The sequence below is a fragment of the Ixodes scapularis genome, unplaced genomic scaffold, assembly GCF_016920785.2.
Source record: "Ixodes scapularis isolate PalLabHiFi unplaced genomic scaffold, ASM1692078v2 PGA_scaffold1__304_contigs__length_218370807, whole genome shotgun sequence".
NCBI classification, from domain to species: domain Eukaryota; kingdom Metazoa; phylum Arthropoda; class Arachnida; order Ixodida; family Ixodidae; genus Ixodes; species Ixodes scapularis.
In genome coordinates, this window is record NW_024609846.1 from 166,129,164 (window position 1) to 166,154,904 (window position 25,741).

General features: G+C 47.9%; 1 protein-coding gene across 1 annotated transcript in view; it reads left to right on the forward strand.

Moving 5' to 3' along the window:
* The window catches only part of LOC8034613 (condensin complex subunit 1), a 182,994-nt gene that overhangs the window by 59,449 nt on the left and 97,804 nt on the right, over positions 1-25,741 (forward strand). Inside the window, exons 15-19 of the mRNA XM_042290992.1 lie at positions 5,112-5,194; positions 11,432-11,592; positions 13,845-14,101; positions 15,593-15,677; positions 23,156-23,292. Of these exons, the coding sequence (XP_042146926.1) occupies positions 5,112-5,194; positions 11,432-11,592; positions 13,845-14,101; positions 15,593-15,677; positions 23,156-23,292 (723 nt within the window). The remainder of the gene's footprint in view (positions 1-5,111; positions 5,195-11,431; positions 11,593-13,844; positions 14,102-15,592; positions 15,678-23,155; positions 23,293-25,741) is intronic.

A 25,741-nucleotide genomic window follows, 5' to 3' on the forward strand; every position in this document is an offset into this window, starting at 1 on the left:
CTAGACGTCATCCTCTAGGTATTGTCCTAGACGTCATAAAGATTACAGCTTCGCTGGTTCTCCATCTCCACGTGATGTGGCAGGGCCCTGCTATTTTTTTATCCTTAGTCATAATTAAACTGAATTACAGTAAAACCTTGTCATAACGAAGTTGAAGGGGAAGCTGTAATTTACTTTGTTATAATGATTAGTTTGTTATAGTCATTGTTCCACTTCTACCACCGATTAGCAAGCCAGGGAGGATGTACTCACCACCGAATCTGACATAGTAGCCTGCCACGAGAGCACACTGCCTTAACATAAAGAAAAATGAAAAAAAAAAAAAAAAAAAAAAAAGAAACGGCGGTCATTTTTTTACTTTATCCGTGCATCACATCACTGAATGCTCCGCGCTGTTACAGCTCACTTCGGAGCAAAGCTCGATGTTGCAGAGCAAAGCTCGATGTTGCGGAGCAAAGCTCGATGTTGCGGAGCACAGCAGCAGTGTGGTGGGCCGTTCAGCTATCGAGAACGAGGCATATCTTGTGGTTCCGCTTGTCGAGCCACTCGTCCCATTCCTGCAGTCATTGTGCAAAATATTTTTTGTCATCCAAGCTTTGCGGTTCGAAACATACGTAACGTCAAGTTTCCTTTTCCCTTTAAAACATCGCGATGACTCACTTTTGCCGATAACGAGGGCTGGCAACTTTTCAGACCTGCCTATATTTGCCCAAAGCAACACAGGCGTGGTACAGTCCCCCCCTTTCCTCTGCAGCAGGGCTCCACCCACAAAAATGCCACTTGCGTTAGCATCCAAAAACCATTTGAACACCGCCTTCTCTACAGCTTCGAACGCTGGGGCTCGCAACTTCTTCGTGTTGCCTTTGACACCATGTGCGACAGCTTGCTTGCTGCTCAAAATTGTAGGCAGCATGCTCAACGCTATGCCGAAATCCTCAGCTACCATATTTACTTGAGTAATAGCTGCACTGTTTATGAAAAAATCCTGAGGTTTTGCTTTTCCGCAAAGCACGCGGACTGCCAATCACCGCAATCGACAGCATGATTCCAGCGGTTTACATCTTAACGTTAACGTCTTTGCGCAAAGATACCATCTGTGAAGATTGCATTTGTATGGAGAATTGTGTTCTCGATCTAATAATTTGCTATGTTATTTATACGCAATGCAATGATTGGCTGTATATTCGTTCTGCGAGAAGGTACGGTAGACGCAAGGGCCTTGTTCATGAATAGTGTGGCTATTACTCGAGTAATACTCAATGGCTTTAAGCATGGCCGCCTTTTGCTCGATCGAGATTGTTTTGCGCTTCCGTTTGCCGTCGTCCATCTTGCTTCTTTCAGACGGCGAAAAGGGTGGACGGGTCCATGCGTTCCACAAGAGGGGGAGGCCGGGAGGCTCAGCGCACTCGTGCATGTTGCCAGGCGACTTTGACATTTTGGCGCATGGGAGTTCGCGGCTTCTAGCGCGTGGGAGCTTTAAATTACCGCCTCGTTATAACGAAGTTGAAGGGGGAGCCGTAATTATACTTCGTTATAACCATTTAGTTCTAGAAAAAAATGGCTCATAATACCCATTGCAAGAAAATTTTTCCTTCGTTACGAGGTTTTAAATACATGGGCTTCTATGGGAATTTCAAGGGGAATTACAATTACTTTGTTATATCCATTAGTTTGTTATATTCCGTTTCGTTATAACGAGGTTTTACTGTAGTCAGTTAGCAAGATTCACAAAGTGGTGCAGTGGGAATCGAAGCTGAGACTGTGAGATCTGCAGCTGGACTCTTTTGCTCGGTGTCGCAAGGGTGGGGCGAACGGGAGCACAAGCAGCGGACTCTACAGAGTCTGCGCAGTAGCAGGCGGCTGTCGGTGCACGCAGCTGCGGAAAAGCTGCAGCTGGAGTTTTTTGTGCAGATCATTGTACACTTGGTGTGCATCTTTTGGCTCTGAATTTTTTACATCGGAGCTGTTAAGGGCTAGTTTCCCCAGTTTTGTGTCCGGTATCAATCAAATGTCGACACAAAACTCTGGACAGCTACCGCCCTCTATGAGCAACGGCGGCAACCAGACAACCGGTCAGGTTGCCGCCGTCGCTCATAGATGGTGGCAACCTTTCCAGATATCATTGAAGAATGGATAGTTGGGCGAGTTGGTGGGAATTCATCGTAGGAAGCAGCGCAAAAAACAGACGAGAGCGAAGAAGAAGCACACGGGACGGGCGCAGCGCTCGTCCTGTGTGTTTCTTCTTCGTCCTCGCCTGGTTTGTGCACTGTTTCTTACGTTCTTATCAGTTGCGGTTTGGACCCGCAATGGGTCGGCCGCGTGCCCTTTCTTCGGGGAAAGAAGATCGGGTGCGGAAGGAGCGGCGACGTATGCAGCAGTGCTAATGGGTCTGCAACCGCCGCGAAGCCGCTGTCGCCTCGAGTTCTACTGCATCGAGCGATTCAGATTCTCTTGCGAAAGAAGAGCACATCGCTTGCCTGGAAAGCCGCCCACCATAGTACAGCTTCGCTTGTCTTCCTTCTTCACTAGAGTGGAAAGGCTGAAAGTTTTGAACGAGCTTTTATTTGAAAGGGTACTTGAAAGGCATTTGTTTTGTGTTCTATGTTCATTTGACACATTTATTCATCAAAAGTTTGGCCGGGTAGGCCTCAGGAAATTAGGAGGCAGTGTCAGCCTCTTCATTTTACTGAAGTTAGGAAAGAGGAAAAGATGGAAATTTAAACCTACTTAAGTAAATGACTGCTGGAATGTGCTAACGAGCTTCATAGAGTTTAACAAGAAATGACGCAAGAGGATTTATCATTACTACTAAATCTGGTTGGAGTGACGTAAGGCCAGTGGCCCTCTTCTTGTACCATATTATTTTGCAATGACATCTCATAGTGCCCCTTCCTGCCGAAATCTGACGGCGTTCGAACACAAGAACCTACGTAATCGCGTGGCATGCGCTGCCCTATTGCCGACGCGGACTTAGCATTTTGTCACCCTAGACAGCCTTTAACAGTGCCCCCTTGAAACCCTGCTCCCCATAGTCAGTGCCAGTGGGAAGCGGGGGTCGGAGGAGGCTTGGGGGGTGTAGCTAGGTTGGAAGATGAAATTTTCAAAAGTAGCTAGATTTGGAGCTAGAAATCCCAAAATAGCTAAATTAGGAGCTAGATTTAAAAATAAGAGCCAATTAATTTGGCGGTGGCCACAAATTGGCCACCCCCCAAATTCTGCCTCCCTAGGCAGCTGCCTACTCTGCTTATTGGTAGGTCTGCCCCTGCCTATCGCTTTTGCCCCTTGCGCAACTGCATCATCTGCGGCATCTATTGCTCCCCCTCCCCTCACATCGTCCACACAGCAGCAACTTCAAAACCGCCGCTGCTGTCGCTCCGGAATTCTGGAAGGTTCTACGGCGCGTGTACAAAAGGCAATTACCCAAAACCACGTTCTGTTGCAGCGTTTCAGCCAAAAAGCATGTCTCGCTGTCATTTCTCGCCAAAAGCAGATCTCGTAAAACTGCGTCTCTTGAAAGCATTCTGCAAGAACACTCATCCCCTGAAGCGAATCTACAACAGTTCTACTAAAAGCAACGCTCCTAAATCTTAAAGCTCGTGACTAAAACCGAAGCAAATCTAAAATAAGCAATGCAAAAGCTGCTGTTGTTAAAGGGGTACTCTGGCATTCTCTTCATGGTCTCCGATTTGCCTGAAAATTTGCTAAACAAGCATACTGCAAAATTAAAAGTGCCAGGGAATGGGACAAGAAAGGCGAGACAATGCATTAGTACTATCAACTGAACAGAATGCACCTACTAGCCCACTTTTCTATTCTATTGCAACAAACAGCTGAAATAGTACCCCAATTATTAGACCAAAACATTTTTTTTTCCGTCTGATTACAAGCAGTTTTACAGTGTCAAACATGCTTTAAAAGCTTGCTTCAACACTGGCGCAGCAGCACGAAACATTTTAGACTGCCTGCTCAACTGGCAAGCCCGCCGTGGCACTGGAAAGTGTGGGCACATTTGAATGTTGGTTTTCGTTTGCCGATTTCCTAATAGCTACCGTATAAACTCGTGTAAGGGCCGCATTATTTTTTCCCGATTTGAGGGCAAACTTTCAAAGTGCGGGCCCATACACTGATTAAAAAAAAAAAAGTCTGTATTCACATTCCAAAATGAATGTACATGAGCGCGCTCGGCTGCACTGGTCAGAAGCGCCTTCACTCCGGAATCCGGACTCAATCGTCAGTCGGATTTAATTAGTTTACATACTGCGCAATACACTTATATTTTTTTTCCGTACTCGATAGCATGCGCGGCAACTTTCGGCTTGAATCGCATATTACTGTTGAAGTGGTACTTGCCCATAGCTCTCAGAATGCGCGAAAAGGCAGACAAATCGCGACGCTTTGACACGAATCGAAGAACAAAAGGAAACCTCCCCAGAGCGTACAGTGGCGTTCGGAAACCTGAGTGCATGCGCGAACCGATCCTGCTGAATCCCCATTCCTCGCGCTTGCCACGGTACCTGACATATCCTTTATCTTTTCTCAATGACTTGCCACAACATAAATGCATCCCGACAGTGCGGCCGACCACGATCGAGGTCGACAGCCATTATGCCATACGGTGATATGGATGAGTGGAGAGCAAATATTGGGGATGCAGACACGTGCCGTTACGTGCTCGGGCGGTGGCTAGCACCACCTAGCGATATATATTCATAGAAACGTGGCATTACAGTCGGCACGGCTCAAAAACAAGGGGGTGCGGCGCATACGCGAATCATATCTAATTTTTTTTTTTGCAATACTTTGTCGTATATACGGGGGTGCGGCTATTACACGGGTGCGGCCCTTACACGCGATTATATGGTATTCTGAATTCTGCAATACCAAACAGCATACTGAAAAGGGTAAAGGTTGAGGATAAAAGAAAAATGTACTTAGTTGGGGTGGGTATAATAATTGCCGGAGTACCCCTTTACCATTGCACACTTTGTGGAGTTTGCACATTTTTGACAGATACATCGGCTTTGGATGCTCAGATTTCTGCCATTGCAATGAATATTTCCTGAAAAATTTTGTTTTTTCTCATTTGTATAATTTAATTTTTTGCCTTGCAGGGAAAGTCAGGCTGACGAAGAACAAGAAAATGGTGAAAGTGACAAGCCTTGCCTCGTGGATGTTCTCAGAAAGATATATCAAGGTGTGTTCAGAATGGAGTATAGGTACAAGGTTTTGTGTTTTCGGATAAATCCAAAAATAGGAAAGCTCTTGCCAGTGAGATCTCCGTCAATCCGGATTTATCTGAAAAGCTCAAAATTTTGAGGTCACGGTTTTAAAATAAAAAGAAAAATTGTAGAGCCCTTCCACTTCACGTGAAGATGGAGGACCAGCAAAGCTGTTATTTTTATGTCTAGCGTCTAGGATGATGCCTAGGGGACGACGTCTAGGACAACCTCAAGGACGACCTTAAGTCTAGGACGAGCTCAAGGACGGCTTCTAGGACGACTTCGAGGACGACGTCTAGGGGGGTCTCAAGGACAACTTCTAGAGCAACCTTGAGGACGACGTCTAGGACGACCTCGAGGGCAACACCTGGGGTGACCTCTCAGACGACCTCAAGGAAGACTTCTAAGACAACATCAAGGATGACTTCTAGGACAACCTCTAGTACGACGTCTAGGACGACCTCAAGGACAACTTCTAGGACGCCGCCTAGAGGACTACGTCTAGGACGACCTTGAGGACGGTGCCTAGGACGACCTCAAGGATGACCTAGAGGACGACTTCTAGGACAACCTTGAGAACGCCACCTAGAAGATGACCTCTCAGACAACCTTAAGGACGACTTTTATGACGACCTCGAAGAGGATGCCTAGAAATGATAATAAGGGATCAGGACCACACTTCTAATAATGCCAAGGAAGGCTGACTCGCATTGGTTGCCCCCTCTTTTAATTGCGAAAGCATTAACTGTCCTATGGAGCGAGCTGACGTTATGAGCTTTGAAGCCGCGCTAAACGGCACCTTAAATCCTTTCTTCCAAGTGAAGCCAGCCCCCAGCTATGAAACCACGCGAAAAGCCTAGCTAAACGGCACCTACCGTAAAATCCCATAAGGACGCCCCCTCCTGAAAGATCGCCCATCCTGATTTTTTGGCTAAATATCTGCAACATAAAAATTCCGAAATATCGCTCACCCCCGATTCCCGTTGGATGTCAGGCCATGTCCGACGGGAATCGCGCATCAACGGCGCGATCTGCTGTACCGGTACGTCCAAGAAGCGAGTTCATAGCGGGTTCCTGCGCTTTTGTCTGCGATCTGTGCGGGCGTAATATCGGCTCCTGTAACGGGTGAGTTGTTCCCGCGTGTATATTGCATTGTGAAATGCTAACCTGCTGCGTTCACGATTTCCAGAATCCATTCCCAAGTTTGTGTCGGATTCCCGTGTTTTTGTCCGCGCTCTACGCGCGCAATATTTATTCTTAGCTGTAACACGCGCGAGTTGTTCCCGTGTGTATATTGCATTGTGAAATGCGATTCTGCTGCGTCCACGGTTTGTGGTATGTTTCTGTGACACGCGAGTTTTTAGCGTATTCCCGCGTTTCTTTCTGCGATCTGCGCTCACGATATTGGTTTGCATGACAGGCAAGTTTGTAGCGGGTTCACGCGTGTTTATTTCACCATGAAACTTGAATCTGCTGCTTCCACGATCTGCGCTATACGTTCCCGTGAGATAAGAGTTCTCGGCTGGTTTCTGCGAGTCCTTCGCACCGTGAAATGGGAATCTGCTGCGTCGGCCACTTGCTGTATCCTTTCTCGTGACACAGGAGTTAGTAGCGAATTCTTGCCTGTTTATTGCATCGTGAAAAGCGAATTTGCCGTGTCCGCCATCTGCGGTATCAGTTCCCGCGTCACGTGGTTTGTAGTGGGATCCCAGGTGCTTATCAATAATTGTTTTTAAGGTTTTGCTGTGGCATCCCCAGAGATAGCCCACCCCATGTTTTTCACCATTCATCCCTTCATTTTGGGTGGGCGTCCTTACGGGATTTTACGGTAGTTTCCCCGATCCCAAAGGAGCGGAGTAAAGCTGATGGATTTTGGCTTTGGTCCCGTTGGCTGGCGCACGTCGACGAGACTTTTATTGGACGCGTCAGTTTAAACCATGCCACCCCGTGGTGCCGCATGTCTGCAAGGCAGTGGCGCCGCCACTCCATGCCCAAGGTCAGCGCACCAAGGAAAGAGCAAGGGCTCGACCGTCGACGCAAGTACGACAGTACGCTGCAGGCATAAGAAGGGAGCGGAAGAGCGGCGTGCATGCTTTCGCATTCACAACTCGTAAGAAGTGCTTAGGTGTACTTCGAGCCTTTTATTTTTATTTATTCATACTTGCCACGACCAATTGGGAGTTTTCTATCAACATCTGCAGATGCATTTTTTTCCCAAATCCTAGCGCACAACAGCTTGCTGTAAAAAAGAAAAAGAAAGCTAAATTTTGTGCGAGTTTGGGTGCTCCTAGACCACCGACGCACATGCGAATGCAGACTAACAAATAATTTAATTCAAGACCAATAAAGGCCACTTAACGCATCAGCGGCCGTTGCTGCTACTGTTGCATTTATTTTGGGTTTCTCGTGGGTGCCCGTCTCCCTGGCTTCGTGCTCGAGGGGCTATTCGAGAGAGCGGAGTCACCTCCTGACCTCTGTTTGCCCTTCTGGCCAAGAGATGGTGCTCTGGTGCCCTGTGGCAGTGGTTGAGAGAACCTTCGTGCCAGTCGAATTTCTTCTTTTCTCCTGGTGTCAGTGTAGAATGGGGATAAGTGCAAGGTTGTGCAGGTACGGTATTTTGATGACCGCCGCCTCTGGTACGACTAGTGTTGGCCCGTGGGCCTGGCCAGCCGGGGGCAGCTGTAGCCTCCACCGTGGTAGCGAAAACCTAGCCACATTGTTGCAGCAGAATGGAGAACTAGGTCTGGGTAAAAAGTAAAATCACGGCTGAAGTAGCGCTCCCCTACCCTCCCCACTCCCCACCTTTTTTTCCCTTTCTCCCTCCATTCGACATATTTTATGGTCTGACCGTTTATTACTTCGACTCTGCTGGTTCGATTGCGATTTTCAGAGATAGCTTGCTTTAGCCCGGAACATTTGAACACCGCTCCTGTGCTCAACAATGCACGACCCCGCAAAGGTACAGGGACACATTATTATATCAAATAGCAAATACATCTGCCGAATTTTTATTTATTGTTTTAAAAGAACAACAGAGTTTTGCAGGCACTTGCTTTTGAGGCATTCACGACTGGATTGCGGAATTATTAAAGAGTACCTTGATAAAGTCTGCGCTGGGAGAGGTGAACTTTCAGTAGGTAGATAATAGCATTATTGTGCGGAATATGTAGGAGAAACGAAGCCTATATTGACTTAATGTGCGGTTGCTTCGGCACGCTTTAATTGTTCAACATTTAGTGAGACTAATGTGCGAATTCTTCGGAGAGGCTAAAACTTAAATCAACAGCTATACGTCTTTATAAAAAAAAAAATAAAAAAAAAATGAAAAAGAAAGGTTGTTAGTTTTACTTTTTTAACATTTGCGGACATATTCATTGACCTTTCTTTTAGGAGCGAAGCTCCTTAGGGTCTAGCCTTGTCCGGCGTCCATGCTCACATCGATTGCACTGCCTCCGGGATCGGCCCACTTTTAGAAAAACAAAAATGTACGCCCGCACGGGGGTTCAAACTCAGGACCGCTTACTTACGAGGCAGACGTCTTAACCACTATGCTACACTCCAACATTGCACGTAGCCGCTCAACATTTATACAGGGCGGGACGCTGCGGTCAAATGCGTATATAATCGCGTTAAACTTTGCATGCATGGGCTCAACGTTTATAGACGAGAGGGCGCTGCGGTCAAATGCTGAAATGCGTATATAACTATGTTCCATACCACACATTTTCTTTCTCACATGGACTGTTGACTTAAGCGGTGAAGATGCATTCCCACGGCTGCTAGCGGATCCAAGCTGATCCGCTAGAAGAACCACTGGCTCTGCATTTCACCGACCATAAGGCAGTAATAATGAAGTTGAAATGCAACCCGGAACTCAGCACTACCTATCAGCAATAAAAAAAAATCAGCACCATCAGCACTACGTATGAACAATAAAATCAGTATCATCAGCACCACCAAAGCTTCGCCCCAATCACCATCATTCACCACGTGGAGATGCATTCATTTTTTTCTGTCTTACGACTAAGTATATTTACGCACAGGTAACAGTCACATAATGCAGCCTAGAAGCTCATCTGCAGTAAACGAAAATCCAGGGTGCCAGTCTTCCGCATATTTCCTATCACCGCATTCCAGATGAGTGTACGTGCCTTGAGCGGAAACCAAAACGTTGCTTGGACCTCGCATACTTCTAGTGATTTAACGACCTCATAGGAAACACAGACGCCAAAAAAGATCCTTCAGTTTCGATGTGTCAATTTCGCCAACTTTGCGTCTGTGCATCCGAGCCGTCCGAGTGGACCGTGCCATCCACGCTTCTGCGCAGCGCTCGACGAGAACAAGGAACAGAAAAACCGTTTCGGCAGCTGGTGCCGTGGATTACGCAATCCCATCAGGAGAGAGGTTTTCCGATTGGCTCAGGCAGACGGAGAACGTTGACCGTATGGTAATTGACCTAGTCTTCTACCGCAGCGCTCTTAGATGTAGCGGTGAGAACTTGAAGTAGGTACAGGTGGTAACGCATGGACGGATGTAGACTTGGTAGCATGTGGTGCCTCACCTTGGTCAACCTACAAACTTCTGAGCTGTATCCAGCTAGCCTGGCTGTTGGTGAACTGCGTGGCACGGGACAATTGTCCCGCCGTTGTAGTTGGCTCGTATGTTATAAACGGACATAGCTGGCCCCGCTTTTTTTTAATGTTCGGTACACAGGAGCGGAACTTCGCTCCCCGGTTGTTCCATGCATTTATGTGCTTTTACGTAACACATGGTCTACAGACAGGCCCGGTTCGGTCTGCTCAATTGTGGACCGCGGGGAAGCCGGCTTGCCGGCAGGTGTACATAGGTTTCCGAAGGGGCCGTGCCGTGTATTCCATTCGTTAAATGGGGTAATTCGTAAAACAAATTTGTTGTAGTGGTCAGAAAAACATATCGAGCACAGAGAAGGTGGACCATAACTTTCGTCCTTTTTAGTTTTAACCGGGTAGTTTCGTAGTAGAGCCATTTGCTTAAAAAGTGTTTGACTGTACGCGTAGAAGCGCGTTTCAAAAATTAGTCTCGCAACATAAATGTTATGCTAAGAAGTGTTTTTGGGGGGGTTGTCCTATCCAGGCAGTTAAAAAATGTCTTGAGGAAGCTTAGTGTCCCTTTAAAGGGGCCCTGCAATCATATTTAGGCGTCTCCCTTTTTTGTGCTTTCCAGGCCTCTTGGGGTTCGGGCAAGCCAGCGGGCATGGAGAGAGTAACTAAATATCAGTGCATCATATTTTAACCGGACGATGCGGAAACCTCCTCCACCTACGAGGGCGACCCGCGTTGGCGAAAGCGCGCGATATCTGACGTCTTTGGTCCTAGGCTTACTACTGGTCAGAACCGCTAAAATATTTTTTTTTAGTCGAGATACAAAATATAAGTGTCGCGAACCGTTTCAAATATGTATGAAAGTAGTTTTTGTTCGGTATATGAGGTCAGAAAAGAAACAAATGCAGTTTATAAAGTACGGAAACAAGAAATGACCCGTCGACATACCCTCCACCAAGCGGCGGGAAAAACTGCGCATACTAGAAAGGGCTGGTGCGATGAGGCGCCGACGAACGGCGTGCGTAGAAAGGTCCCGGATGTACGCGGCGGCGCTGCGGTCGGGGATCCGACCGGTTCCGAGCGTTCCCAAGGCTTTCGGCACCGGCTTTGCTGGCGATTTGGCCATTTGGCGGTGCGTCAGCGCGAAGTGGCTCCCATTCTGAACTGATCTTTACTCCGTGTTTGCTGTCGTTTGTGGCCAATGAAGTGTTATGCCGAATTAGTCTTTAATCGTGCTGCAAATGCAATGCGAGCCGCCCTGACCGCCCGCTTCATACAGCCTATCCAACACGTGCTTTAGTGGCGCCCTCTCAAGCCGTCGACACGGAGTGCGGCAGCCGTGAGCGCTCGATGGGCTCACTATCCCTCCTCTGGTTCACGGCCGCTCAAGCCAGGACCTACTACGTCATGGAGATTATTTTTTGCTTGTTTTTGTAATTCTAATTTGCCTATAACTTTTAAACTTAAGCGAAATTTGAGAAAAGAAAAGTTTCATTATGGTTCTACGTTCAGTGCGCTCAGGATCGGTGCAAATTAAAAATCAGTCAAAAAGTTGTTGCAGGGCCCCTTTAAGAATTTATCGGAACCCTAGTAGATGGATGGACTAATCAAATGAAACGACGACCTTCGTAGGTGGTTCGCGCCCGGACGACCCCTTGGTCGACGGCCCGGAGGCATTCTGCCGGGACGAAAACCCGATTCCGGAAATGGGAGGAGGCGACGCCGTGGCGGAGGCGAATGGCGCTGTCCTGGACGACCTCAGCAAGCAGAAGATTGTCGTCCGCTACCTCGAGGTGAGACGGAGCTGCGGTTCCATGTTGCCATGGTGCTCGGAATGCTTCTCTGACCGGTGCGTCTGCCATACGGTATGCTCGCGATGATTCAAACTCTGATATTTCATTCTTCTGGGTAATTCAATCAAATTTTGAGTTTTTGGTTGCCCCGTTATGTTTCAATGCGTTTATGAGCCACTTAATTCGAACGGCGTTTTCGTGTAATTTGTACTTCTCGTTCTCGCAGCCCCGTTGAGCACACTTCTTTCCGAACACTGGCGCACTGCGGAGAAGCAACTCTCGCGAGGCTCACTTCCACGGGTGTTGATTTCTCACGGTGCACCGGTGTTTAGTAAGAATCGCACTGGATGGGGCCATAGCGGGGGATGCACGAGCGATGAAATCAGGTGCCGCACGGCTCTTTAGCAACTTACACCGATGCTGCGACTCCTGCGACTCGGCTGCGTGGCACGGGTTTATGTTACGGCGTCTGCTCAAGTTGCCGCAGAAGCTGGCACGCGGCACCCGTTTTCATTGCTTACCTGTCCCTCTCTTACTGTTGCTGGAAGAACAAACTTAATTTCGTTTCGAGGTGTCACGTGCCGTCAAAATGGTGCATGACAAACATCATTTTTGAGTGACGAATAAACTTGCGTCATACATTTCACCAATGTTTCATGCGTGGCATACCTCATTATGATTAGTAGGCCTGTGCAGAGGGAAATCACAAAATATTTGCCTTGCATGTGATATGTAGTTGAATTTTTGTTAAGTCGAATTTGCTATAATTCAAACAAAGTTTGGAGCTTTCTGAAGTTTGAATTAACGAGGGTCTGCTTTACAGTAGACTCCTTTTAAGACGAACACGAAGGGTCCTGAAAATTTGTTTGACTTGTCAAATGTTCGCCTTAACAGAAGTGCCCTAATTATCATGCTGGGCAAGTCTAAATTGCTGTTGACCAATAAACACAATGAAAAGGCCTACAATGAAGAGATACTTAAAAAGGGACATTTATTTGGCTTAGCATGCCAAAAGAAGAAAAAAAATAATGTTTCACACACCACTGGGTGGGAACCGATCCATTCGGTGGTTTTTGACTGCCTCCTCCTCTGTGCAAATCGGTGTCTAGCGATGAAAGACGACATGTGGCCCATGTTCCTGAGAAAACCTTCAGAACCTTCCTGTTCCTGGAAGAACTGCACTGGCACACTTACAGCAGCATCTGCTGCATCAAATGTCACCAAAGGCCAAAGTCTTGACTCTTCAGTGCTGTCGAGCACATTTGAAATCCCGCACTTCTTGGAAGAGCGAGCGACGAGCGTGCGCCGACGCAGTGAAAACCTGGCGTGGCGCATAAAGCGAGTAACCCAATGTCGGCTCGCCAAAGCTCTCATGCAGCAGCTCGATGTTTACGGCGAGGTGCCGTTCACACTGCTCTTTTACAAAGTTACGGCGAGGTGCCGTTCACATTGCTCTTTTACAAAGTTGTTGAGACTTGCCTGGATGTCGGCGAACACGCCAATCTTTGGGCTCCTAAAGTTTCTTCTCGTTCCATTGCACGCAAACAGTGCTTGCTTTTGTTGTCTCTATCTGTGGATGCTGCACTCATTTACAGTTTATTTTCGTCCGGCAGCACTGCTACCGATGTCTTCCACAACCAAAAGAACTTTTCTTTTCTAGGCGACCAATGATTGTTTTCGTGCCGACGCCATTGCTGAGCCTGTGTACGAATGGTGGCGCCTCGGACATTGAGATCTTAATGATGATGATAGCTGTTTTGAGCGCCATATTGCTTCGAAACCGAAACTACGTCAAATAGTGTTGGATCGCACCTCATCGAAGCTGAAAATTTGAAAAAAGAACCTTGTATTATATGCGGGTTTTTACGGTACATCTGACATACACCTCGGCCGGTGCAATGCACGGCGTCGCCGTCGGTGCAGTACCATCGCGAAAGGGACCTTTGGAAGTTCGAGTTAACTGAAATGCGTACGCCAAGCGGTTCATGTTAAAAGATTTTTTTTTCCATTGCGTCTATGGGAAACCAACCAAATGTTCTTACTTTGTTCGGCATATCCGAGAATTCCGCTTAAGTGAGTTCGCCTTAGCTTGCGTACTGCCACTAAGTACATGTGGTATCCAGGCACTTGACAAACAATGTTTTTTGGTTGTTTGTTGCCTCTTTAAACGTGCAAGTATCTACATTTTTGGTCTCGGTTACGTGGCTCGACCCTCGTTGCACGCATGCCAAACTCTGCTCCTCCCGTTGCAGGACTGCGTGCACTTTGCGAAGCAGATGAAGACGATCGTGCCGACGCTGTGCGACCTCCTCCGCTCGCCCACGGTCTCGGACGTGCAGGAGACGATCGCCTTCTTCGTTTCCGCACACCGCTTCGGGGTCGAGGACGCCTCGGTGGGTCTCCGCGAGATGCTTCCCCTCATGTGGTCGGCGGAGGCCGGCGTCAGGGAGGCCGTCGTCAGCTCCTACCGGGAGGTGTACTTCGACGCCAAGTCCGGCGGCAACTCGAGGCGAGTGTGCTTGCGACATCCCGGCGGAAGGGGCACGCGGGGCCAAACTCGTTTGTTGGAGCAGTTTGAAAAAAGTCGGTTCGCGATTAAAGGGGCGACACAGCGATATTTGTACTTCCGGTAAATGCCGCTTAAAATTATTCTGCGGCATTTGTAACCTGTAAAACACGAAGCTTCTTTGTCAGTGGCATTGCGCGCGAGTATACTTGGGGTCTCAGTGGTGCCAGTAACCTCGTGTAAAGTTAGGAACATTTCTTCCTAATATTGTTGTTTAGCCCCTTTAAACAGGTATTAAAAGGCAAAAGAGACGTGGACGAAGGAAAGACGCAAAACAGCACGGATAGACTGGAAAAGCAATTTCATTCTCGCGCAGTAATTTAGTTTACATGGACTTTCACAGCTATGGGGAGCCACCGTATCTATGCAGAGACAGGTCGCCTTTTTTCGTAACTTATTTACAAGTGAAGGTCACTCTATAATTTGCAGCCAAAGAATAGCGACCTCTCCGACGACGCAGAATTTCTGGGCCCACTGAGCTGATCCAAATATGCCTCTGCTACACTCGCCATGTCGACCGTTGCTCCTAGCTCGCCGGTGCAAAGCATTGAAGTGTGACATGTGCCGTACGCAATTTTAAGCTCCGAACTCCACGCGAAAATTAAACTAGTGCGACTGGGGAACCCGACACAGCGAGTGTAGAGTATGCACATCTGCATGAGCGAGAATGAAGCGTAAAGATGATTGTGCTGTTGCAAAAGCCCATTCTCTTCCAACCCTTGCTCAAGGTCGTGCCTAACCTGCAAGAACAGGTGAGTGCGGCGCAGAGAAGCAAAGAGAGGAAAATGGCGGCCGCAACTGGTTGACCCTTTGTGTTGTGCCAGCCGTGTCAGATGACAGTCTTTAGACGTAACAGCCGGGAGGGAAAATGCAGCAAACAGGATACTAATACGCGTGTCCCCATGGACGTTCGACGAGACCAGTGCTCGTGAGATACGAACTGGGAAAACGTGTTATTCGGGAGCGCATCAACAATGTTTTACTGTACTATTTGCGACTCCAGCAAACTATAGGGGGCGCGCTGGCCAGGCAAAATGGCGGACGAAAGGAGGTCGTTTTCGTCGTTTACTACGCAAACCACCATAAATATCTTAGACTGCAGCGTAAAGTCGGTGTTACATATGAAAGCAAAGCGATTTTTCGACGGTAGAAACCTTCTAGTCGGTGCATAGGAATGACACGGCGGAAGCACAAAAATATTTACTGGAAACAATGTTTGTTTTTATGCTGCCTATGTGAACCAATCAGCAAAAGCAGACGACAGAGTACAAACGACCTCCTCTCCTGAGCTTCTCGGCGTTGCCGCTACACTGCGTCGATTTCGCTGGAGTCGCCAATGGTCATACCTTGTGCCAACCTTGCCTCATTTCTTATTTTTCGTTGCGCCAGCTCTATGCGAATAACAGCTTAGTGACGTCGTGTTTTCTCTTGCAGGTCCAAAGTTTCCGACATTGCAGACAGCCTGTCGCTTCTCGTGAGCACCGCAACGGCAGACGAGCTGCTCTCGCTGAAGAAACTCGTGAGTTTCGGGCCTCGCTCTAAGGGGGCGCTTGCAAGCGCAGTTTGAATGTTAAAAAAAAAAAATAAACATAAATGAGCCAGTGAACAGAGTGCAATGGGCCGTTCCACAGAGGTGTCTTTAGGTGGCGCATTTATTCTACAGTGTAGACCGCATATAACGTATGTCTCGGGAGTCGCGAAAATCCGCACTATAAGCGGTACCGCACTATAACCAAAACATAAATTTTTCAGGCCAAAATACATGCCATGAGACAACTTACCTTTGTAAAAGAATTTATTTTATATTAGATGAAAAATAAAGCTTAGTTTGAGGAAAGTCTTTATTTCACCAGACTAGTACAGTTCTGTCTCAAGTGTGTCACACATTTTGAAAGAAATGAGCGGCTTTTGCCTGGCACAGCCTTTTAACGGCGTCGCGGGTTGCGGACGGACGTTGCGAGCGTTCAGGATTGCTAACCCTGATCACTTTTCTCCGGAGATGAAAACGCGTGAAAATTCGCATCCTTCATACCGGTACGCGCCAGTAATACCTTGAACTTTAGTACATGCATGAAATGCGCCAAATAAGAAATCCGGGCGATGTTCGAGGACACAAATGCTTAGAAATCACCACTGTAGTCGAAGTAAACAAACACGACGACACGGGTGTTTCTGCCGTCTTGAGAGCGCCGCCACGACATCGCCGCACGAGTAGGTGGATCTTCCCTTCTAGTATGTGCTGGGTTATCATAGCGACACACAACGAAAATTCACAGTCTAGGATAGCGCTTTTACGCAGAAAGATGAGATGCACGCCGTCTACGACGACGATCACAACCGACGCCATGTTTGCGGAATAAAAGCAGCCGGCCCGCGACCGGCATGCAACGCGCGCGAACACTTCTCCTCGACCTGCGACTGGTCTGTCGTTGCGGTTGTTTGTTTCTTCGTTTCCAACACAGCGGACAGACGCACGCACGTGAACGACTCGTGCGTGCGTCCCTCCGTCGCTATGGCAACTGAAGCCTCTCTCTTCGCTTCTTCCCGCGTTTTCGAGCAACCTCCTTGCCCCGCGAGTGCAGCTTGTGGCTCGCGCCGTCAGCGCCGTTACCTAGTGTCGCACAGGGAAGCGAGCTCGCTGCTCCGGTCGTCGGCGTGGTCGGCGGGCTGTGCCAAAAACCGCACTATAACCGGTATTTCCCTTCGCGCGCCTGCATTTTAAGCGGTATGTAATTACATGGAGTTCTATGGGAGGTGAACCGGTGGTTTAAAAAAACCGCGTTATACCCGGTCCTGCACTATAAGCGGTTACGTTGTAAGTGGTCTATACTGTACTAAAATATTGTGAGTGTACATCTCTTGGGGAAAGAATGCTAGAAAGGAAAAGCGTGCTATTTTTATGTACAGGAGAAAAGTCTTTTTGGCATTTCCCAAAAGGCATCGTAAATGCTTAGGAACACTTATGTTAAAGTGACATTGACAGGGTATTTATGCTCGCCGAGTTTTTTTATTTGAACTACCCAGAACACAATTTGCAGCTCAAAATTCGTTTTCTTTTTGCCCGAAAACAGCCAATCGAGAATTGGCCGGTTTCAGTCGCGCTCACTCTTTTCCATGGTCACATGACATTCAAACCATGTGTACTAAATATATTTGAAGTTGTGGGTCATCTAAGGCACACATTCAAGATTATAAATAGAAAAGAATATGAACCTAATGTTTTCTGGCCTGGAAAAAGCTGCAAATACGTTGATGGAAAAAATAAAAATGTTGTTCAGATCATGGGAAGTACTTGTACACACCATTCTCAATATGGCGACGTACCGCGGGCTGGACGACGCGATGCGCACGACGGACCAATGTTGCGACAGACGTGGGACTGCTACTTAGGAACCTTCTTTTTGGTACCGGCCAATCAATCTTCAAGTGCAGTACATCGAGCGGAAGGGATAGAAGTGCGAAGCAATCGCGCTACAAACAGTGCACACAACTTCGTCGTCTGCTTCACACGCGGGAGAAGCGGAGAAAAAGACAAACGCAACCAGGTGTAGCCACGTGACTTCCGGCCATGAGCTTCCGTGCTCGTGTTTCGGTTTCGAGCAGTTGAAACTTTGGCTTTACTGAAAACTTACGTGACTCTGTGGAAAAATATTGATTGGATAATCTCCTGACACCGTTTTAAATCGCAGCTGCTTTCTCTTCACCCTCCCCTGTCTGCCATTTTCGCTCCTGGGCCGCTTTGGGGGCCACACAGGGCCCCCGAGCAAGAGCCTTTGTAATATGTCTACTCTGCTGCCACTGAGCACACCTTGAAGGAAGTCTCTGCTCTGACAGGAGTTGCCCATCGCACGCTCAGCATGCTATCTGTTACTGCTGTTTTTTGTGGGGCACGCTGTGCATTGGACGCTCTATTGAGGCTACATCCCAGACACAAAAGCGCTAGAGCTGGTTCTATAAATGCTGTGCGTTTAAAACTGGCGGTGTGTGAGTACTCGAATATACAAGTCAAATAGTAAGGTCTCGAATTCGATTCGCAAAACGAATCTCTAGTGTTTGGTTCCTCGAACATTCAATAGATTCAGCGAGAGATGCATTGTCGGTGTGGGAGCCCACAAAAGAGCCGTGTTTTTTTTCCCGACGCTAATGCAGTGATGTTGAACTGACCATACGAGAAACCCATTTTGGTTTTACCGTTCCACAAAAATACTAGTGTACAGGCTAGAGAAAAAACGAAACTAATGAACACCACACACCTCATAGCACGCAGATTTAGCCAGAATCGTGAAACAGTCTAATTGTGAATCACAACCAAAACATCCCGTCTGCGCCGCTTGCACGCACAAATTGTTGTGAGGCCAGAATTCTGCACTGTGTCTAATATTTTTTGTAATTAAAAGCCCCCTCGTTTCAAATCAAAGCGTCATTGTAAAACACTCTGCACACTTCACAAAAATTAGCAACTGCAATTTTGCAGATTGTTTGGGACCGCAAGGTTGGATTAGAAACAAAACAGATTGCAGTGATGGAAGTGCTGCATCATTTGTGCCAAATTGTACCATGAGTGAAAGTCTGGTTACATCTTGTGCCAAAGTGCGACTTTTACAAAGAATTACGCTGCACCTGCGCCAAGGTCGGCTCAAATAAAGATATTTTTGTTTCATTATTGGTCAATTCTAATATTTAGAGAAGTGGAAGGAAACAAACATAGTACAATCATGTATTTCACAGCGTCTCTATCCACCTTGTTGTTTGTTTCATCTTGAGTCGGAGCACTGTCGAATGCTTAAACACGTACAATCACAAACACGCATACTAAAAGAGCAAGACTATTCGCTGAGCTTGTTTGGTTTAGCCAATGAAAAACGACGTACTGATGCACTGCTGCCAAAGCTACAAGTGCGAGTTAACCTGCACTCTCCTGTCTTTGAGACATGCATTTCTATCGCAAGGTCCCTAAAACGAAGGCTGTGTTTTCCTTTTGCATCCCATCTATTCTTAATACGGTCCAACCTCGTTATAACGAAGTAGCATCGGGCGCGCAAATTCGTTCGTTATATCCAATGTTCGTTATAAAAGTACTCAGAAAAATTTATATAAACACAACGGCAATTGGGCCCGTGCAAAAAGTGCTCGAACATGCATAATGCTAAGATATAAAAACGGACTGTAGGGGAATTCGAATCCCGTAATAAACATATAAATCCTTACCTGTCACCTAGGGTAGGATTAAAAAAGTTGAACCGGCACAATATGAATTGAATTTACAACCGAGGAACCATGTTGCCAGAGTCCGCAATTGAATTTATTTGAAGAAAGACGTTATCTTCGATTGGTGGACTTTCACGGCATTGAGTAGTATGAACTTCTCGACAGTGTCCATGCAGGCGAGAGCCTTCTCCACTTCAGTGGTTTTTGCCGTGGGGAGCTTCTCCAAGTGGCTTCGCAGCTTTGTCACCATGTCCGCGGCATCCGCAGTACCTTTGCGAGGTTCTTCAATGTCGTCGTCGCTCTCACCTTCCCTGTCAGTGCCGCTATTCTCTACGGGCAACACAACACGGTCCATGATTTCTTGGTCTGTTAGCTCGGGCACCACGGCCAAGTTGTCGTCGGCGGAGACGAAGTCTTCGAATGTGATACTATCCGGCAACGTCAACCGATCCCACGGTGTCTCGTCAAGTTGCGCCACTGGGTCTTCAGGATGTACTTCGTCGGAGGACAGAACGAAGCCGCTTCTACGAAACAGTTCCTTATCGTTGACCGTCTCACGTCATTCCAAGATCCATACAGCATTGTCAACGTTGTCTTCATGTTGATGGCTGTGGGTTGGCGCCGGTCCATGTTGAACACAAGCTGCGTCACCAAACGCTTCCGATACGAGCACTTCAAAGAACGGACGATGCCCTTATCCAAGGGCTGGAGATTCGACGTTGTGTTGGGTGGCAGAAACATTAGGCGGACTGCCTTCAGTGGGCAAGACACCTTGTGCGCCGAACAATTGTCCAACAGAAGAAGGACCTTCCCATGCTACTCCTCCATGTCCTCATCGAAAGCCTTCAATCAGTTCTCGAAGAGCTTCGTCGTCATCCATGCATTTTTGTTTGACCAGTAATCAACCTGCAGATTTCGAACACCCCGTAGGCACCTAGGGCGAGCAGACTTTCCGATGACGGTCAACCGCCTCTTGTCGGAGCCATCCATGTTGACCGCAACGACAGCAGTTACCCGGTCTTTGTGCTTCTTTCCTCCGTGGCAGGTTTCGTTTTTCACAGCCAATGACCGCTCCGGCAACAACTTGTAGAAAACTCCAGTCTCGTCGACGTTGTATACGTTACGTTCTTCGTATTCTTGGAGTAGAGGTCGGAAGTTTTCGAGCCATTTCTCGCAGGAGTCCAAGTTAACAGCGGATCCTTCGCCAGACAGGGTGTGGCAGACGATCTCGTGCCGATTCTTAAAGCGCTGAAGCCAACCGCTACTTGCCCTGAAGTCATGATGCCCCAAGAGGCACGCTAAACTGACGGCTTTCGTTTGCAGAAGAGCACCAGACACCGGCAAGTTTCGCACTCTCACGTCCTTGAACCAGGAGAACAAAGCCTCTTCCACATCGGGGTAATGAGAAGGCCTGTCACGCTTTCTGTCGCCTTTCAGAGTGCTGTTGGCATAGGTCTCTTCAATCTTCTTCCTCGAACTTAAGAGAGTAGACAATGTGCTGGGTGGGATCTTAAGTCCTCCGCAACATCTTTCTTCTTGCGGCCGCTGTCAACTGCTCTTAAAATTTTAACTTTCGTCTCGAGAGACAGAGCTTTGCGCTTCAACGTCGCCATTTTCTGCTCCCAGATTGACTGACTGCCGTCGCTGTCGCTTTGGCACTCTAAATTTTAGTGTTTGATGACGCTTATAGGTGGCGCCGCTGGTGCACCATCTTTTAGGGTTTATGCACCCGCTTCATAGATGGCGCCAGTCACCTCCCAAAGTGCTCGTTCGAGCGTTGGCAATGTTCGGTATCTTGAAAATCGGCACTGAATTTAGGTACATTGCCTTTTTACATGGTAATTTATAGATTTTATTTCTTTTTGTTTTGGTATTGCACATATTTCGAGCCGTGCGCGGCCGAAAATAATTTCGCTATAACCGATACCGCGTAGGATTCCGTGGTTTCGGTTTCGTTTTAAAGGTCGAACTTCCATTGAAATAAAGCATGACCAACCAAAATTTATATTTACTTCGCTATATCCGATAATTCGGTATATCAGTGTTTGTAATAACGAGGTTGGACTGTACTAAATATAATAAGTAATAGGCTTCGGTATCAAAGAGGAACCCTCAGTCATTATCAGATGTGAACTCATTTAGTGATGCAATCACATATTTACATGGTGTCTAGCGACTGGGAAAACCAGGAATTGTTGGGAAAATTTTAATTACCGGGAAAAATCGGGGAATTGTCAGGGATATTGTCAAAAGGCGAGCCGAGTCAGGGAAAATTAGCCGGAAACGCCATCTAGGGGCAGAAAAAAATTGCGGTGGCTTAGCTCGGTTATTCCAGGATATACGTAGCGTGAGCTTATGCGCACAAAATAAGAGGCGCTATCAAGCGGCTCCGGTGCAGCGTCAGACTTGGCTGTTGCGCAACAGAGGCGCACAGCTGGGCATGTGGCGGTGCCAGTGCGTCTGCTGCGGCTATGACGTCACTCCTCTGGAATGCACAGACCGGTGAGGTGCGCGCGGTGGCGGCGGAGCACGTGGCGGCTCCGGCGCGCCAGCTGTGCGCCGTGTGACGTCACTGCTCCTCGCGCTTGCGCAGCACGGCTCTTTGACAGCCACGCAAAACTGCTCAACCTCGGCCAGTGTACCTCACGCTACAAAAATATGCAATAAATTCTGCTTAGAGCAGAGCGCGGGCTCTGCTCACCGGGTGGAAAGTGTGCTACCCGATGCAAAGAAAACAGCTGACAAATCCCGTCCAAGCCTTGGATTGAATTGGATTAGATTGAGAGCCCGACACTAGGCTAGATCCAGTTAGAGCTACTAGGTTTAGTAACAAATGGGAAAGCCGCAGACCCCAATCCAATCCAAGCCTTAAGCCGAAAGTATCCGAAAGTGTACATCTGGCGGCCAAGTTGCCATTCGTTTATCGGCGTGTGTGATTGGGCGTCGTGTTTTCGTCGTGTTTCCGAAAGTGGCCTCTTCACGGACGATGCCGGCAGTGGTCAGGGAATTTCTACAGTGGTCACGGAAGTTCACCTGAAAATGTCAGAGGAGACCTGGAAAAGTCAGGGAATTTCAAAATAATAATTTGCTAGACACCCTGTATTTATTTTCAAATGCGTTCCTGGCTGCTCCAAACCAATACTTTGTTTGCTACAAAGCCTGCTAAAAAAGGTCAAACGCCGCTTCCATCATTGAGGACGGGAAAAGAATAGAGCTCTTAGATTTGAGAGTGTTTCCAATTGCTCACCGCAATCAATGCTTCACGATGTATGAATACAGTTTAACCTCAATGTAACGAAGTCAGTAAAATTTGGAATTTACTTCGTTACATTGAAATTTCGCTACCTAGAAATTCGAGGCTAACGTAAAAAAAGGTTTCCACAAATGTTTCTCGGGTGCACAAAACTTACCGAGGACGCCTTTATTTCGGCTGAAAGTAGTTCATCACCTTTTTCTAAGCCACTCTTGGCATTATTATTGGCATCACACGACGTTCGCATAGCTAGACGGCCTGCATTGCGTCTTCGTCTTGCTGTGTGATCACGAACCGCCTCAAGACATCGATCACGAACCGCCTCGTTCCTTAAACCCTCTCCACTTTTTACCTCCCCCAACCTGGCTTCCCTCGCAGTTTAGGTTAGGGCAATGCCAAGAGGATTATCTTCCCTGCAGAACACCGAGGCTGTACGTCGGCCTTTAAGCGGTTACAAGGGAATCCGGCGCAGTTGATCGCACCCAGTTGCGAAAGCGTGAATTGCTGAAGCCTTTGCCCTCTCCCCAACGCCCCAGGTGGTGGAGCTGGTGAAGACGGGGGACGTGTCGCCCCTGGTCCTGCGCATGCTGTGGGAGAGGTACACCCTGCAGGGCAAGGACACCACACAGGCTCAAAGCCTGGCCGCCGCACAGCTCCTCGCAATGGCTGCCAGGTGGGAGTGGCAGCCTTCTGCGCGGCGAATGCTACGGGGGTTTCCCAATCGGCCGTCAAATGCCAAGCAGACGTCCTTCCCAGATCCCTGGATGATCCTGGCAAAATGTGTGGAGGCTAGACTCGGCGTTCAAGAAAGACTACATATTTTCGGACCACGCGTTAAACTGATTTTTGGGATAGAAGTTGATGTGAAACGAACACGAGCACATTCATAGTGAGCGTGTTGGTACTACAAGTATGGTTGAGCCCGGTTATATCACACCTGGGTATTTAGAATTATTGTTTATATCGAACAGTCCAAACATCCTCTTGAAAATCACATGTAAATAGTATGTAGATGCATAGCTAAAGGCCTGCCATGCATGTAAAGCTATGTATTTATATGTTCACAAAATTACAATATCACATAAAAATTGGCTAATTGTGATGATTATGACACTAATGTGGTCACATTATTTATCATAAATTTGCTTTTACGGCAGAGCTGTTAAGGGCTAGTTTCCCCACGATCGTGTCTGATACCAAACAAATGTCGACACAACACTCTGGTTGCTGCCGTCGCTCGTAGATGGCGGTAGCTGTCCAGAGTGTTGTGTTTGTCGGTTATAATAATAATAACAATAATAATTTTTATTTGCACGAGAAAGTTTGCCCACTCAGCGGCGTGCAAGGCTAGACAGAAAGGTTAGTACCCTTACGCATGTGCGCCTGCTAGCCCGCCGCTGAGTAGGTGTAAACATAAACAGTAGTTGTAAGTACAAGATTCGCAACTCCAACGCCCTATAGGTGGCGGGGCGGTAGTTCCAAGATGGCAGAAGAGACGGGGATAGATTCTCCAGGATTTCCCGCGCGCCTGCTCGCTGACGCATGGTCGGTGCGCTAAAAATGATATATTTGTCTGCAAACGCGAAGTGGTTAGAGCAGGATCATATTACAGGTGACGGAGATGTTGATATGCGTTAGCAAAATGAGCATGCTGATATTTAAAAGTTGCCGAAACCTCGACTTGCGCAGCTTTGTGGTGGGCGAGCGCGTTTTACGCACTGGCCATATCACTGTTTGTGGCAGAATATGTTTGAGGGTGATGAGGATATCGTGTTTGCGCCTTGCCTGGCCATTAGTGCTCTAAATGAGAGTCGCGCACGGTGACCGTCAAGCTTCGGAAGAGCAGCGTTCGCAGTATTGATGCCTTCGTGTCACAGGCTTGCCACTCGCTGCTCACCGTCTCGGTTTCAGTGCATTGCAACAGGCAATCAAACTGCTCTATGGTTATTGATAGGAAGTTTGTTACCGCAGGCTACTGCGCGGTGTAGCATTACAACTGGAGGCTCGTGCTGCGCCTTTGAAGCACAATTTTCAGCGCGTGCCAGGAGTGTTGCCTTGCTCATGGTAGCCAACGGTAGCCTGCGGTAATGCTATGATAAAACTGCCTATTACTATAATCGGCGTGTCTAGGGTTTACGGGCTTTATTCATTGCGCTACCAAAAATGCATATTTTAATATATCATACTTTTTTTTTCGTACCGTGTTATTTGCAACGTTGTGGCTCCTCTCCCCAAAAACTGCCCGTTCCAAGCTCTCGTCACGAACGGCTGGCTAACACAGATGCGCTAAAAACGTTTCGGGAATTTCTTTACTCATTTTGTAGTTATCTGAAAGCAAGTACGCGTATTCTAGCTTTTAAAAGTGCTTGGAATGAATGGTCATGTTCCCATGGCCTTAAAACGCAAACCCATTCCTAACATGTATTGCTCGACATATTGTTGCGCGACCAGTTTTTTAGGGCAAAGAATAGACTTTTCATGGACCGAATGCTAAAGCTCTACATTATTAGCGGGAGCGTGTGCCGTCACGTTGAGCACAGATCGAGCTGGCGGTCATGCACACGACCAGCAATCCGCAGCGTATACGCGATATACCAAAAGTCCCCAATGAGATTAGACACCCCGGTCCTTCCCGCAACGCTGTTGCGAGGTGTAGCACAAGAATTCCTATTTTAACGCGCTCACTTTTTTCGTTACAACGGCTCCACGCATCAAGGCCGACAGCCCCTGCCACCTTTTCCGCGCCGCCGCCGCCGCTGTTGTCCCCGCTCCTCTAGTTCTCCGCTTGTCCGCGGGAGGGAGAGCGGCGCGCTGGAGTTGCGAATAACATATATACATGTATAAAAACAACGAATAATCATAACCCAGAGGGGAAGATAAGAAACCTCGCTGTGCCCCAACCCACCCCCACGCAGACCACGGCAGAGGCCCCAGCCACAAGCCCAAACACGCGAGCGCACCGCTGTGTGTGCTGCACCCCGCGCAGCCGAGCCCGCAACCGCAGCCTCCGCCACGCCCTGCCCCAGGGTGACACGGAGCGCGCGCGAAGACCCTTGGGCGAACCTCTTACGGGCCATCAACTTGTGAACAGATGTTGGCCGTATCGTCTGCATAGCTTATTG